Source organism: Heloderma suspectum, chromosome 17 (genome assembly GCF_057233095.1).
Source record: "Heloderma suspectum isolate Gila_16-S chromosome 17, 16-S_ref, whole genome shotgun sequence".
Classification (NCBI taxonomy): domain Eukaryota; kingdom Metazoa; phylum Chordata; class Lepidosauria; order Squamata; family Helodermatidae; genus Heloderma; species Heloderma suspectum.
Genome location: NC_139474.1, coordinates 9,120,821 through 9,136,578, shown reverse-complemented (window position 1 = coordinate 9,136,578; position 15,758 = coordinate 9,120,821). Strand labels below are relative to the sequence as shown.

At 47.9% G+C, this 15,758-nt stretch overlaps 1 protein-coding gene across 1 annotated transcript in view; it reads left to right on the top strand.

Annotated features, from left to right (window-relative positions):
- The first annotated feature begins 3,642 nt into the window (after nucleotides 1-3,642).
- MACROD1 (mono-ADP ribosylhydrolase 1) overlaps nucleotides 3,643-15,758 on the top strand; it is a 350,485-nt gene continuing 338,369 nt past the window's right edge. The window contains exons 1-3 of the mRNA XM_084824853.1: nucleotides 3,643-4,133; nucleotides 10,646-10,747; nucleotides 11,305-11,424. Coding sequence (XP_084680979.1) covers nucleotides 3,878-4,133; nucleotides 10,646-10,747; nucleotides 11,305-11,424 — 478 coding nt within the window. The 5' untranslated portion in view covers nucleotides 3,643-3,877. The remainder of the gene's footprint in view (nucleotides 4,134-10,645; nucleotides 10,748-11,304; nucleotides 11,425-15,758) is intronic.

The following is a 15,758-nucleotide window of genomic DNA, read 5'->3' as shown; positions in this document are numbered from 1 at the left end:
TGCCTTCTCTTATGTTTTATTTTAGAATTTCACGGTGTAACCTGTCTTGAGGGGCTTGGGCTACTATCTAAGTTCTGTTTTGCTCACATTGCTGCTACTGCTCTGTGCAGTAGAGAGAAAGCTGCAAGATTAGTTTTCACCGCTATAATTAGAAGCTTGGCTTCTGACTTGGCCTGTGGTGCCTTGGCAACCTGCCTAAAATTAGCCCTGTCATTCATGGCACCTAAACAAAGGGGAAAGGGGTCCATTAGGGTGAGGGAGGAGTATTCTTCCCCTTCCAAAGCCATCTTGGAACAGAATTGATGAGCTTGGATGTCACAGCTCTCTCATCATTGGCTAAGGAGGTGGATAACAATGCCTTAAATTAATAATAATAAATCAGAATTATATTGCACTGCTTTTCAAAGCTTCGAGTTTGCCAGATAGGTAGATTTGCCAGCTGTCCCTTATTCCAAAGAACAGCTCCTTATTTAGAATTACAATTGAGTATTGATAAATAAGAAACTGTTCCTTAAAATGTTTTTTCCGTTCCACCAGCCCTGCTGAAGGACTGCCCTCATGAAGGCTCCTTCTCCCTCATCTGTCACCAGCAGCAGCTATTCTAGCAGGCTGTGCTGCGCTGAGGGAGATGAGAGAGAGAGAGAGCGAGAGCGCAGAGCCATTCCACCAGCCCTCAAATAAATAAACAAAACAGGCATGGGCAATTGGTGGCCCTCCAGATGTTGTTGGACTAACACTCTCCCATCATTCATGCCCATCGGCCATGCTGGCTGGGCCTGATGGCAGCTGGAGTCCAAGAACACCCAAGGGCCACAGGTTTCGTATCCCTGCCTAGAAATATAAGTTGCTTCTTGGTGAATCTCTCATTGTACAGTTGCCAACTTCCTTCAAGGAATTTTATGGGGGTTCGGATGCAGCTCTCACTTGCAACTCTCCTATGTTTTCCCACAGCTTCTTCCATCCTTTTTCTTTCCCCAAAACATTATTAAAGAGGAAAAGATGGAATAGTTGCACAGTGCCTTTTGACTGGTCGTGCTGGGAAGCAACCGAGGAACAGTCTGTACGCCAATTCCAGTAGGCCAATTCAGGTGCCTTGATTGCATTCTTATTTCCTCTTCTCCCTGCTTCTGGAATTGTGTTGTCTATGGTAAAGAGTGTTTGTATTACCCTCATAAACACTTACATGGAAGGGGGAGCAGCTGTGGGGCTGTGATTTTGTGTACAGCTGACAAGGAAGAGGTTGAGTCACTGCCCCCCCCCCCAAATTGCATCTAAAAAACTTCTTGCCTTTTTTCTTTGATACACGCATTTGCATATAACTTGTGGTTTGCTCCTAAGAAACGGGCACTGGGCCGTAATGCAGGGATGGGCAACACATGGGCTGCATGGATCTTGCAATGCTCCCCCCTTCCTGTTGCAGTCCCTGTTGCTTGCCACCTAAATTTGCAGCAGAACAAACATGCTGATTCCCTTGCTGCCCCAAATTCAGCATGCAGCAGCAGGAGTGCGGCACATAGGGCATTGCTTCCAGGCATGTCTGGGTCGTATGTCAAAAATTACTCCTGGTTGCCCCGATGTTGGTCACCCTTGCCATAATGTATCAAGGGAAAGAGGAGGGTGATAAGGGACCAAGAAGCTGCTAGGTGAACCGGCAGAGCTATGTTCATTTTAAAATATTTTAATACTGCCTGTCTTGTAAAACATATCCAGGCGGTGTACAAGATTAAAACATAAAAATACAAATATACAGTATAACTAAAACATACTGAAACATACTCAGCCATCAGAAAGCAAACAAACAGAAAATCAAAGTGACATTACATACCATTAAAAGTTGACGTGAATAATAATAAAAAAAGTCTTCAGCATGTGCCTGAATGTCAGAATTGGGGCATGTTTTGTTTCGGGGGGAGTGTATTCCAGAGAGTGGGGGCCACCACAGAAAAGGCCCTCTTCCTGGTTGTCACCACAGAAAAGGCCCTCTTCCTGGTTGTCACCAGATGGTCACCTGCAGGTTGTCGCACAACTAGGAGGGCCTTTGAGGATGATCGCAGCAGCTGGGCAGGTCTATATACGAGAAGGCCTTCTCTCAGGTATCCCGTTCCCAAGCTGTTTAGGGCCTTATAGAATAATTCTAAAATCTTACATGTGTCCTGGTAACAAATTGGCAGCCAGTGCAGTTCTTTCAACAGTGGTGTTATGTAGCAGTGCCTAGAAGCAACATACGATAATCTCACCACTGCATTCTGCACTAACTGCAACTTCTGGACAGTTAGGGCAGCCCCACATAGAGCCTATTACAGTAGTCAAAATGTTTACAGGGTGCAGAACCTCAGCCCCAGAGTCAAATCCGGCCCACGTGGGGTCCCAACCGAGTCCCCTGGTGTTCCCTCTTCCCCTTGTCCGGCCTCCTTTCCCCAACCACTGATTATTTGGTTGTTTCCCAGATTTTGTTTATTTTTCCCCCTTCTAAAAGGTTGAAAGGCCTCTCCTAAGGCATAGTTACTGGCAATAAGAACTTGACGTTAAAATAAGCAGATGCTTTTGTAAGTTTGGCCCTGTCCCATTGGCCTTTGGCCCTGCTTACCACTGTGGTCGCCAAGAAGTTCTCCAAAATGGAATTCGGCCCTTGGTATGAAAGAGGTTCAACGCCCGTGTTAGAAGGAGATCACTAGATTCCCCCAAGGTCTATTGTGTCCCCTGCCAATATTATCCCCATATTAAGAATAAAATAAAATCCTGCATTGAAGAAGTGGTGTGGGTGAAACCTAAAACTGTAGAGGGCTGGCCTCACGTATGCATGTGTGTGTGTGTGTATGTGTCAGGGTGGACACTGAGCCCATAGAATCCCAGAGTAGTTCTGATTCGGAGGAAGAGCGGTCGCTTCTGGGAGAGGAGCGCGCCCCTTTTTCCCAGGGCCCGCAGCTGACGGAGATTCCTCCCACCCACATTCCTAGATTAAAAAGCAGTCCAGGGAGTGACCCAGCACCGATAGCAGACTGATAGCAGACTGTGCGGCGCAGACGCAGAGAGCGGCGCCAAATGGAGAGCGCGGAAAGGAGGCGTAGCGCCCGGTTGGCGCTCAAAGAACGGTTGCGCCCAGAGGATCCAAGGGAAAAGGGGAGGGATTCTCCCTAGTCCTTATATGCAGGGGTCTGCCAGTAATTGCCTTTCAAACGGGGACCAACTGTTCCAACTTAGGGCATAGGGATGCTGCTGCTCAGATCTAGTTGCTACCTGTAGAGTTGTAAGTTGTAAAAGAAGAATAAAGCTTTGAAAAGAATCCCTTTGTCTGCGTCTGGACTTGGCTACTGGATTAGACTGAGAGAGCCCTCCAAGGAGCCCCTGACAGTATGTATGTGAGAGAGGGGGAGAGAGAGAGAGAGAGAGAGAGAGAGAAATGTGAGCGTGAGCATGGGGCACATGCAAGATGTGGTGGGGGTAATATATTTTTAGCAAAATGCATAAATTTCTGAAGGTGTGAGCAACAGGAGCGGGTATTCTTAGCCCTGGCGGTTTTATTTTTCGCCGAGTGGAAGCCCCCTTCTAGGCAGGCCCAGGATGCCGCACTGTGCTGCGGCACGGTTGCAGAAAAAGCCCAGGGAACGAGCCTATGTGGAACTACGTTTCCCAGATGCCCTTGCGTCTGGAGAGCGAGGGCGGGAGGGAGCAAAGAGGCTTGGAAGTCAAGGGCCCTAATCATGTGTGTTGTGGCAGCAGCTGCAGGAGCTGGCAGGCTTGTCCCACTCTCCCACCTAAATACCAGGTGTTATAAATAAGGGAGAAGAATTTCTCTCGCCTGCTGGGGACCAACCAGGGCAGCAGGCTGAGAGCTCTGTGCACCCCCCTCCCTGTTACCCAGCCCGGCCTTGTAACCATGCCAGGGCTCATGTCCCTGCAAAGCAGGCTGCCTGGAGCCCTTGGGAGGTTGCTGAGCGCCTGGGCCAGGTGCCCTGTAACAGTGCACGGTGGGGGCGGGAAGGGTGTGTGTGGCAGAGGCAGGGCCCCCGCCTGCGGAGTGCCCACTCACTGGGTGTTCACAAGGGGCCTCCGCAGCTGGGCCGCGGCTCCTCCGTTGGCGATGGCAGCCAAGGTGGATTTGACCACATCCACCGACTGGAAAGAGGCTAAATGTAAGTGAGAGGGGGAGATGTGGGGGCTAGGGTGTGTGTCTGTGCGCGTCTGTCGTGTCCCAGTGCGCTCGTGCCCGGTTATGCCTCACTTTTCCACGGTGCCGCTCCGCTGGTCACCTGGCACAGCTGTCTTTGGCTAGGGCTAAGCCGCGGTGGCTTAGCGGTGAAGACGCTGAACCGCAGACCGGGAGGTCGGCAGGACAGCAGTTCGAGACCCGAGTGCCGCGTGACGGAGTGAGCTCCCGCCTTCGGTCCCAGCCCCTGCCAATCTAGCAGTTCGAAAGCAAGAAATTGCAAGTAGATAAATAGGCACCGCTTCGGCGGGAAAGGTGACAGCGTTCCGTGCACCTCGGTGTTCAGTCACGCCGGCCGCATGACCACGGAAGCGTCTTCAGACAGCGCTGGCTCTTCGGCTTGGAAACGGGGATGAGCGCCGCACCCTAGAGTCGGACACGACTGGTTGGGGACACCTTTACCTTTTTACTTTGAGTGCACCCCCCCCCGCTTCCCTCCAAATAGCACATATGTGCCTGGTGTTGGCTGAAATTAACGGTGTCCCTTGTCTCGTTATTTCTAGCGGCCCTGCTCTGTTCACGGTGGCAGGTGGCAAACTCTGAGTTTCTAGACGGGGAGCCGAAAACCTTGGCACGCGACCGAGGGCTAGATATTTTGGGAATTGCCTCTGTGCGTTTACTGAACCAAGGACTGTCTCTGGGTCTGTGCAGTGGATTGTGGGGAGTTTAGCTCCCCTGTTGAGCTCGCCCTGTTTGTGGGCAGACGTCCCGCCATGCATCATGGGAAACCTAAATGGTATCCTAGGAGACCGGCTATGGCAGCCATATGTTTCCCAAAGGCCTAGGGAAGCAAAGCGCTCTCGATAAAGAAACGGGGGACTCTGCCAAGGGCAGCAGCTCCAAATTGGTGCTGGGATGCATCTGCCAGGCTGCGTCCTGGTGGGCATGTGCCCCCATGAATAAGGTGCCCAGCCTTTAAAAACTAGCCATGCTCCTGTGCCTTCAAGATGGGAACGGTGTGATGCTCGTCCTTGCTCTAAAGTAAATTGTGGGATAAGCATCCCCTGCTCAATTTGTGTGTGTCGGGCTGCTTGTTAAAAGCACAGGAGCACAGCTAGCAGAAGAAGGCGGCAGCCTTAGGGTCAGCTCCAAACCTGGCCTTAACCACTGGAAAGCACACATTAATCTATGCGCGTACACCTCTAGAGCAGAGATTTTTAAGGAAGGATGAGGATCCAGAATGCTTTCCATATCAGTGGTGGATGCTTTCCTTGTGCATTGGCTGTTGAATTTCTGCACATCTGTGGAGGGTTCTTCCGGGTTGTGTTCCAAGGGCTGTACCCTTAGTTTGCCGGATCTGGCACGAGCCAGGCTTTTTGGGCCTAGCCGTTGCGCTGTGTGAATGGAGAACATTAGAACAGCTTCCCCAACCTGGTGCTCTCCAGATGTTTTGGACTGTAGCTCCCCAGATCCCTCACCATTGGCTGTGATGGGTGGGGGGTGCTGGGAACTGTAGTCCAACACATCCCGAGGGCACCAGGGTGGGGAAGGCAGTTGTTTTGGAGCATGTCCAGCTTTGCCTTGAAGCTGTATGCTGCAGGGGGTGATCTGACACGGAGGGCGAGCTGCCTTTTAAGATGGCTGTGTGCCGTGGACTTTGAATTGTGGAGGAACATAACCCCTGATAAGGAACTGTGGATTTCCTAGAATAATACGGTTTGAAAAGCATTGCGTTACAGGGCCTGCAGGCCTTTGCATGCTGAAGTTCCCAGAGGGCGCAGAACGCGTGTGTGTGTGTGTGTGTGTGTGTGTATATATATATATATGTGTGTGTGTGTGTGTGTATTTATATATATTTATATATATATATATATATATATAATATATATATATATTTATATATATATATTTATACTTATATTTATTTATGTATTTAGATTTATATTTTTATATTTATATATTTATAGTATTTTAGCCCGTTCCTCAGCCAAAAAGGCTCCTCGAGGGCTTGCAAACACTTACTCAAATAAGATGGTTCTTGCCTAACAGGCATACAATTTAAAAAGACATGGCACAGCAGGAAAAAGGGATGGGTAGGGAAGAGGAAAAAATGAAGCTGTCTTTTAGCAGGCCTGGCTGAATGCTGTATGAGGAAAATAATAAGGTGCTTATGTTATTAAATGGATTGGATTATTATGCTGCTTTTAGAATGACAAAATATATTAATTCTGCTCTGAAAGTGAGGCAAGGGGCTTTGAATTCAAACCCCAAATTTTGTTTAGTTCAATGTAAAACAAGCCAAGATGGTTTTGACTTAGGTTTTAAATACTAAATTTTATGGGTTGTTGTATTTCTGGATGTAACCAGTGGCTGTATTTTAGTCAAATATGTTTTAGCTTTATGATCTGGTTCACTGTTTTGCAAATGACTTGTTTGTCAATGCAATAAAATTGAACAGAACATAATAACCACTGCTGAAGAGTGATATCGTGACACTACAGGGGTTGCCAACTTCTGCTTTTTAAAAAATGCTGGCACCTCCAAATGTGTGCCTGCCCCAGTTTTTTTTTTTTTTTAAGTTAACAAACCTTAAGGACAAAGTGTCTGAGCATGCCCAGAGTATTTTTTTTGCTTTGTGAAGGGAATTAGGAGGAAGGTGCTGCAGGATACAATGTCTGTTGAATTCCTGCCTGTCATGCTGCTGATAAAAGGCACAGGAATCCTGTCAGGGAAAAAATTGGCAACTCTAGGGAGAATATTAGCTCTGTTGATGGTGGGGGGTCACCCCAGCCCACCCCACCCCACTAGGTTTTGTGAGGCGTAGTAACAGCTACTAGAGGCTGGCCGTGCTATGGGCCTTCTGTGTGATGTGTCAAAAGGATGCTGGATGCTGTGGGTCCTAGCAACACTTTACTAGAGGGCAAGGATGCCTCAGCTTTTTGGCTTCTCTAGAGGGTGGCAGTCCAGCTAGTGCTAAAGGAGAGTGCAATGGTACAGGCCTTGGTTGCATAGCAACCATCCCCAGATGCTTGTGGCAGAGTGCTCTGGACTCTTTGGGCCTATGTCTGGGCCTAACTTTGGGCCTAGAGGGAGGGTGGGTGCTGGAGCACTACAGGCTCTGTTGGCGAAGCCTTAAGAAACCCTGCCAGAGAGCAGTCGCATTTGCGAGACAGACCTTGCAAGAGGCCAGGTGCTCTTTTCGCTGAATGTGGAACTCGCCAGCAGCAGAACACCACAGACGTAAATCTGTGGCTTTAAAGCTAGTTTTAATATAAGCCATTTTATAAGCTAGGCTGTTCGAAGCCTGAAGAAGAAACTCTACACGGTGCTCCTCCACCCCCAGTGAAAATATAGCACTTAATTGAGGGCCAAACTGTAGGCGATGGCAGTAATTCCCTGTGTTTAAATGTGGAACTTCCCCAGTCATGTAGAAAGAGGGGGTGAGGGGTCTAACTGCAAAACAGGCATGTAGGTGAGGAGTGCTGAACCCACATCCCACCCTCTGTGTATTTCTCCCTAAGTGCTTTCTCTGAACGGAGCTTATTTCTTAGCTCACTGAGATGAAAATGCTCAGGGAGAGATTTTGTGAGGAGAGGGTTTGGCACTTATCACCTTTATGCCCCTTTTGCTGTTAAAAGCCTATTTTCTACGTAGTTTGGGGCAGTTCCTCTGTGTCTAAAGTTAGGCACACAAAACTTTTAGCCGTTGTGTCTAGTTTGACCCTAAATAACTGATAATTGTATGCCTTTTAATGGTGCCTGCCTCACTTCACCTATAAGTAGGCGCTGACCTTAACCATCTTAGCATATTTTTAGAAGTGTGATCAAATAAATGCTCATTAAGGTTGCAATCCTGTACCACTTATTTTGGAGTAAATCCTATTGTACGTAGAATCATAGAATAGTAGGGTTGGAAGGGGCCTACAAGGCCATCGAGTCCAACCCCCTGCTCAATGCAGGAATCCAAGTCAGAGCATCCCTGACAGACGGCTGTCCTGCCTCGCCTTGAATGCCTCCAGGGTGGGAGAGCCCACCACCTCCCTAGGACATTGGTGCCATTGTTGTATTAGAGCAATACAACAGGAAGTTTTTCCCGATGTTCAGCTGGAATCTGGCTTCCTGTAACTTGAGCCCATTTTTCCATGTCCTGCAGTCTGGGATGATCAAGAAGAGATCCTGGCCTTCCTCTCTGTGACAACCTTTCAAGTACTTGAAGAGCACGATCATATCTCCCCTCAGTCTTCTCTTCTCAAGGCTAAACAAGCCCAGTTCTTTCAGTCTCTCTTCATAGGGCTTTGTTCCCAGCCCCCTGATCATCTTTGTTGCCCTCCTCTGAACCCTCTCCAGTTTGTCTGCATCCTTCTTAAAATGTGGTGCCCAGAACTGGACACGGTACTCCAGATGAGGCCTAACCAGTGCTGAGTAGAGGGGAACTAGTACTTCTCGGGATTTGGAAGCTATGCTTCTATTAATGCAGCCCAAAATAGCATGTGCCTTTTTTGCAGCCACATCACTTTGTTGGCTCATATTCAGCTTGTGATCGGCAACAGTTCCAAGATCCTTCTCCCTTGTAGTGTTGTTGAGCCACGTATCCCCCATCTTGTAACTGTGCATTTGGTTTCTTGTTCCTAGGTGCAGAACTTGGCATTTATCCCTATTAAATGTTATTCTGTTTTCTGCCCAGCGCTCCAGTCTATCCAGATCACTTTGAATTTTGTTTCTGTCTTCCAAAGTATTAGCTATCCCGCCCAATTTTGTGTCATCTGCAAATTTGATCGGCGTTCCCTCCACTTCCTCCTCCAGGTCATTAATAAAAATGTTGAAGAGCACTGGGCTCAGGACTGAGCCCTGCGGTGCCCCGCTTGTTATCTCTCCCCAGCTTGAGAAGGTCCCATTGATAAGCACTCTTTGAGTCCGATTCTGTAGCCAGCTGTGGATCCACCGGATCGTTGTTTCATCTAGCCCACTTTGAGCTAGTTTGCTCATCAGGATATCATGGGGCACTTTTTTGAAAGCTTTGCTGAAGTCGTGGTATATTATGTCTACAGCATTTCCACAGTCCACAAGGGAGGTTACTTGATCAAAAAATGAGATCAGATTCATCTGGCAGGATTTGTTCTTGACAAATCCATGTTGGCTTCGAGTAATCACTGCATTGTTTTCTAGGTGCTTATAGATGGATTGCTTGATAATCTGCTCCAGAATTTTCCCAAGGATTGATGTCAGACTGACTGGTCTGTAGTTCCCAGTTTCCTCCTTTTTACCCTTTTTGAAGATAGGGACAACGTTAGCCCTCTTCCAGTCATCTGGCACTTCATCTGTCCTCCATGATTTCTCAAAGAGAATAGACAGTGGTTCTGAGAGTTCTTCTGCCAGTTCCTTTATTACTCTAGGATGCAGTTCATCTGGCCCTGGAGATTTGAACTCAGATGCAGTTCATCTGGCCCTGGAAATTTGAACTACATAATGGAGCTTGCTTCTAAGTAGACATGCCTAGAATTGTGCCACGAAACACCTATCTTAGGGCACAATCCTATGCATGTTTAGACAGAAAAATTTTGTATTTTGAAAAACCTGGTAAAAAAAATTATTGAAAGGCCTTTGCCTGGTGCCAAAAGACATCAGAGTGGGCACCAGACAAGCCTCCTTGAGGAAAACAGGGACATCACCACTGAGAATTCCTTTCCCTGGTTGCTACCCATCTCGTCACCAACAGTGGGGGAACCCAGAAAAATATTGAAGGCAGGGCTTCAAAGGTTATGACCCAGGCTTTGAAATGAGCCCATACATGACTGGGTTGCCAGTGCAATAGATGAAGTCTGGCATAAGGAGCTGGGCTAGAGAGACAAGTGTTTGAAGCAATAGGGTTTGTACATGACTGTGGTACGCACGTGAATAAAGAAATTTTGTTGATCTTGTCCTGTGTTTGCTTGGCGATCATGAGGGCTAGGAACTTAAATTTTTGCATCAGATTCTGGCATTGGAGACCATATCCCACAGTTGGTGGCATGACTGCAGACATGCAAGACATATTTGGAGAGCTGACTTGTACTCCTTAATCGCAATCTGGGCACGTATTAAAAAGGGAGATTCTTCCGGACATCTGGAATATAGATAACCAAGAGGCACAGGTAGCAGGAATTTGTAACATGCCTGGGTAGGAGGGTCTGAGGGCTCCTACAAGCGAAACCACCCCAAGGCATGGGTGTGCATAAGTACTGTAATACACAGTAGAATGGCACACTCTTGTTCTTTGCACTTGACTCGCAGCACACTTGCTGAAAAATGTTGGGTTTTTTTTTTTGCCACTACACTGGTCTGGGGTACACAGCTTTCCATTAACAGTTCATATGACCAAGCCAATTCTTGTTCCTGCTTCAAAGTCCTTCTCCTGGAAGAATTATTTCCGCGTTCTTCTCCCAAATTTAGACCCATGTTTCTCTATGTCCCACTAACAGGTATTATTTCTCTCCTCCCTGCCCCTTTATTTGCTGCTCAGCATTTCTGAAAGGCTTGAATAACAAGCAGAGGCGAGAGCATTATTTCACCAGGGATTTCATCAAGCTGAAGCAAATACCGTCATGGAAAGAAATGGCCAAAAGTGAGTCTTTCAAATGCTGTTCTTAAAGCTCTTTATCCTCCAGGACATTTGCATGGTGTGTGTGTGTGTTTCATGGGGATACCAGGGAAATGGGCGTTGTGGGGCTGTGAACATACGAAGCTGCCTTATACTGAGCTAAGCCATTGGTCCATCTAGCTCAGTTTTGTTTATTCTGACTGGCAGAGTCAGAAAATTATGGAATTCTCTGCCACAAGTTGTAGTGACGACCACCAATTTGGATGGTTTTGGAAGGGGATTAGACAGATTCATGGAGGATAAGGCCATCAATGGCTACTAGTCCTGATGGGTATATGCCACCTCCAGTATCAGAGGCAGTGTGCCTCTGTGTGCCAGCCTCCTGGGAATACGAGAGGAGGGTCCTGTTGGCTTCATGTCCTGCTTATGGGCTTCCTGTTGGGGCATCCAGTTGACCGCTTCGGGAAATAGGACACTGGACTAGATAGGCCATTGGTCTAATTCAGCAAGGTGGTTCTTATGTTGGCCTGACGTGGTATAAGGCATGCCATCCTTTCCTCCCCTTGTCTCATCGATGCCAGGTGCCCGGGTCAAGCAGCCTGAAGAGGCTGTTTTCCCCAAGGACAATCATCTGAATGAGAAGATCTCTCTCTTCCGTGGTGATATCACCAAGCTGGAGGTGGATGCGGTCGTTAACGCTGGTGAGTTTGACTCCCTGCTACTTGGGCTGGGATTGCTTTTGGCTTATTGGGGGAGCAAGACAAGTTCATCACTATATGGGAGCCTCCATGCCAGGATTCGGGAAAACTAAAAACGGTGGGGGAATTGCACAAGTCTCACACATTTTTGTCATTGTTCCCGTCCCTGTTTGATAGTGGAACAAACGGAATGAGTCGTACACCACTGGCAATAATGCCTCCATCGTAACACACTCCTTCAACGTACGCTTAAAAACAGACTGTCTTCAATCCTGGTTGCATTGTTGATCCCACAGAATGACTGTTATCATTTAGGCCGGAGAGAGATAGTAGCATTGTTGGTTTCTAGAGAGTTGAAGGTAGCTTATAGAATCATAGAATAGCAGGGCTGGAAGGGGCCTATAAGACCATCGAGTCCAACCCCCTGCTCAATGCAGGAATCCAAGTCAGCTTGAAATGATGGTCACTGAGTGTGGGGTACACACACATACTGCTTCAGCTGCTGGTAAACAAGTTTTTGTATTTTTTCAAAACTGGGTTGACTGGAGGCAGTAGTGAAAAAAAATTGGGGTGTACGTAATGGGGAGAGATGCCCCTCTTGCTATCCAATTTAAAATGCTCTTAAAGTCTGTCTCCAGCTTTAGAGCACCAACTAAGGTAAAAAAATGCTGAGTGTGAACTTCCAGTTTTGCTTGGAAAACGGTTCTGTGTACAGGAGACTGCCTTGGATGACAAAAATACACAGAGGAGGGAAAAACTTCGCAACTCTGGCCTGGCCTTGACCTGTTTAAGTCGAATGTTCTGTAAATCCAAAGAGTAGGTGAGCTTAAATAGGTGTCTATGTACATTGGATTCAGCATTTGGTAGTGTTGCAGGGACTAGGTTAAGAACAGATAGGAAACCATGGAGGGAAAAATATTCACAGGGATGTATGTATGTAGCTCTAAGATGTGTACAAATGCACATAATTTCAGTCATGGGGCTGCTATGGAGGATCTTTGCATTTTGTTCAAGGATCAAGGCGGAACGGCTCTTTATGTTTCCAGTAGCAGCACATGGTTCTGCATAGCACTGTTTGGTTAGCGGCTGTGAATCCTGAACAGACATTCAGCTCCCCTCTTTAGAGCAGGTTTTCAACTTAAGAAAATCTGTTTCGTTTTATTATTTTTTTTAAATAAGATGATGAAACGAGCGTCAGTTAAATAAACTTACAAGAGGTCCTTTAAAATTGGGTGTGTGAGCTGAAGAGATGGTAGCCGGCCCATTTGGAGAATCAGGACGTGCAAGATGGAAGGCTGAGTCAGCCTTTGAACCACTGGCATGTATGTCTGCCACATTATTTACTGATATAGCACCATCAGTGTGCATAGGATAGAGTACAAGAGGACAGGGCCCTGTCCCAAAGGGCTTACACTCTTAACATTCAAGACAGGGGAAACCGAGGAAGTGGAGGGAATTAAAGGGAGCAGTAAACAGGTAAAGAATATGTAATTGTTTCAATTACCATCTAAGGTCATGGGAATTAGGGGAAACGAAACAAGTGGCATGTCTGCTTTTAAATTCTGTTTGTACAAACCCTAAGCTAGGAAAGTTGAGATATCAAGGCCTAGTTGTCATCCCCTGCCACATACACTAGAGGGCGGCAAAGCTTCATGGTTTCGGGCCGGTCCCAGTATTAATTTTCTTACCTGGATAAATCAAGCTGTTTATTAGCGGAATAAAAATCTTTGCTAACAAGAGATTTTGTTGGCGCTTCATAAATCTTGCTTCTGTGCATCATGAAGCCCATATGTGCTTAATTCATATGTGAAGTTGGAAGTGGTGCTATAATACATGTCCATTAAATTCTAGGAGACCCGATAATTATCATGAGCTGTGAGTAATTACCTGCGCGGATTGAGGCCACGAGCTGTTTCCTGCTGTTGTAGCACCATGCACACCGGGCTGGGGATGGTGTTGTGCGTCTTGAGAAAGGCAGGGTGGTCTGTGTCATGCGGGCGAGGAGAACTGACAGAGCATTTATTTCCTGTTAAATACCATGGCAGGAATCAAGTGTGACCAAGGCACGCTTGACGGACATTATTTGTAGCATTGATGTCAGCAACAGGCACGGACACTATGGGAGGGCGGATGGTGGGACTCTGGTAGAAGGGGTGATAGACTTGACCATGGGGCATGGGCACACCAGAGGCATCTCTACACCAGCCAAAAGTCCTGCATTTAGAACAGGGCTCTCTGCTTCCATTTTAAATGCAGGATCACAACGACTCCCTTTTCCACATGCTTCCTTTTCCCCCACCCCTTCCCCCCTCCTTCTCCCCCATTGCTGAGTCTTCCATTTAGTGCAGGAGACACCCTGGATGACTGTGACGTCATGTAAAGAACCCGCAAACTTCTGTGAAGGAGCTATCTCAATTGCAGGATAAAAGCCCAGTGTGAAGGAGCCCCAGGACTAGATTCTGGGCCAGACAATCGGGTGATTGCCCGAGGTGCTGAGCTCTGGATGATGTAGTTGTTGCCTGCCACGTGCTAGCTCAGGCGTGTTGAACCGTTTTCAGCCTAAGGGCTGGATTCCGTTTCGGAGGTGCTCCTGTGGTCCGCATTCCAGTGGTGGGTGGAGCTGAAAGCAAAAGGAGCCAGAATACCAAAGATAACAAGCTTGTTTTGGCTGAAAGCTCTCACTGCCAATAACCCAGCCGTCGGAGAGGCATTTCAGCCTTTTAGAATGGCGAAAAAGCCTGCACAAAAGCTGGGTGGCCCACAAACCATCAGTGTTTGGGAGAAAGGTGGTGGGGCCAGGGTAAGGGGGCATGGCTGGATTGGGACCCCTAGAGGGGGTCTAGGCACCTGAGTTTCTGGACTCCTGTGCAATCTATTCAGTGCCTCACTCAGCAGCTGAAACGAATGGCACAAAGGGATCATCTTCACTTCTAAGAGCATCTCTACACCTCCTTAAAACCCCGCATTTAAGGTGGGGCTTTCTGCTTTAAATGCAGCATCACAACGGACTCCCCTGATACGTGCTTCCTTCTCCCCCTCCTTCTCCCCCTTATCTGAGTCTTCCATATGTTTCATGCATCCAGCTCCTCTTCTTGCGGCTTTTCCCTTTTCACAGAGGGAACTGAAGCAGAACACAAGTGGGGTAATTTGATAGCTCATTATGTCCGATCTATTTAAGAATGGAATAAAGGTCATTTAATGCAGGAGATGCCCTGGAGATTCACAGCATCAGGAGACTGATGGAATCCAATGGATTTATGAATGCTCTTGGGGATTTTCCAGTAGAGAGAGCTGGTGATCCAGCTGAGGCCCTAGCCTCACTGTGGAACAGTGAGATGAGGAGGGCCATCGACTTGATTGCACCTGACAGCCCTCACCAGCACTGTAGAGCCCGTTCTGCTCCCTGGTATACTGGGGAGCTGCAGTCAATGAAACAGGCTGGATGTCGGCTAGAGCACAAATGGCGCAAGACTCGAAGTGAAGACGACTGAGCACGCTCTAGAGTGCATAATCGTGCCTACTGCGTGGCAGTGCGGGCAGCAAAGAAGATCTATTTTTTTGCCTCCGTTGCGTCCTCAAGTAGCCGTCCAGCGGAGCTCTTCCAGGTGGTCCGGCAGTTGCTAACGTCTTCCCCAGTAAATGGGGCCCTGGCCCTGTCAAGGACCCGCTGTGACCTTTTTGCATCCACTTTGCGGACAAAATCGCTTGTCTCTGCAGCGACCTTGATGCTGTTGTTGGTGCAGTACCAGTCGAGGTGTCTGATGCCACCATCTGCCCGATTTTGTGGGATCAGTTCCAAGATGCTTGCAATAACGTGACCGACCATGTGCCCTCTTGATCCCTGTCCCTCCTGGCTAATAAAAGCTAGCCGAGGGGGTGTGACTGGGTGGGTCCAGGGAGTGATAAATGCTTCCTTACGGGAAGGGGTGGTCCCTGTTGTCCTTGAGGCAGTAGCGCAGCCACTCCTGAAGAAGCCTACTCTGGACCCAACGGTGATAGACAACTACTGCCCAGTCGCAAATACCCCTTTTCTAGGGAAGGTACTTGAGTGCTGGAGAAGACTCTCATGAGTCCCCTGGACTGCAAGGAGGTCAGATCAGTCAATCATAAAGGAAATCAACCCTGACTGCTCACTGGAAGGACAGATACTGAAGCTGAAGCTCAAATATTTTGGCCACCCAATGCGAAGAGAAAACTCCCTGGAAAAGATCCTGATGCTGGGAAAGATTGAAGGCAAAAGGAGAAGGGGACAGCAGAGGATGAGATGGCTAGATAGCATCACCGATACAATGAATACGGGCTTGAGCACACTCCGGGAGAGAGCAGAGGACAGGAAG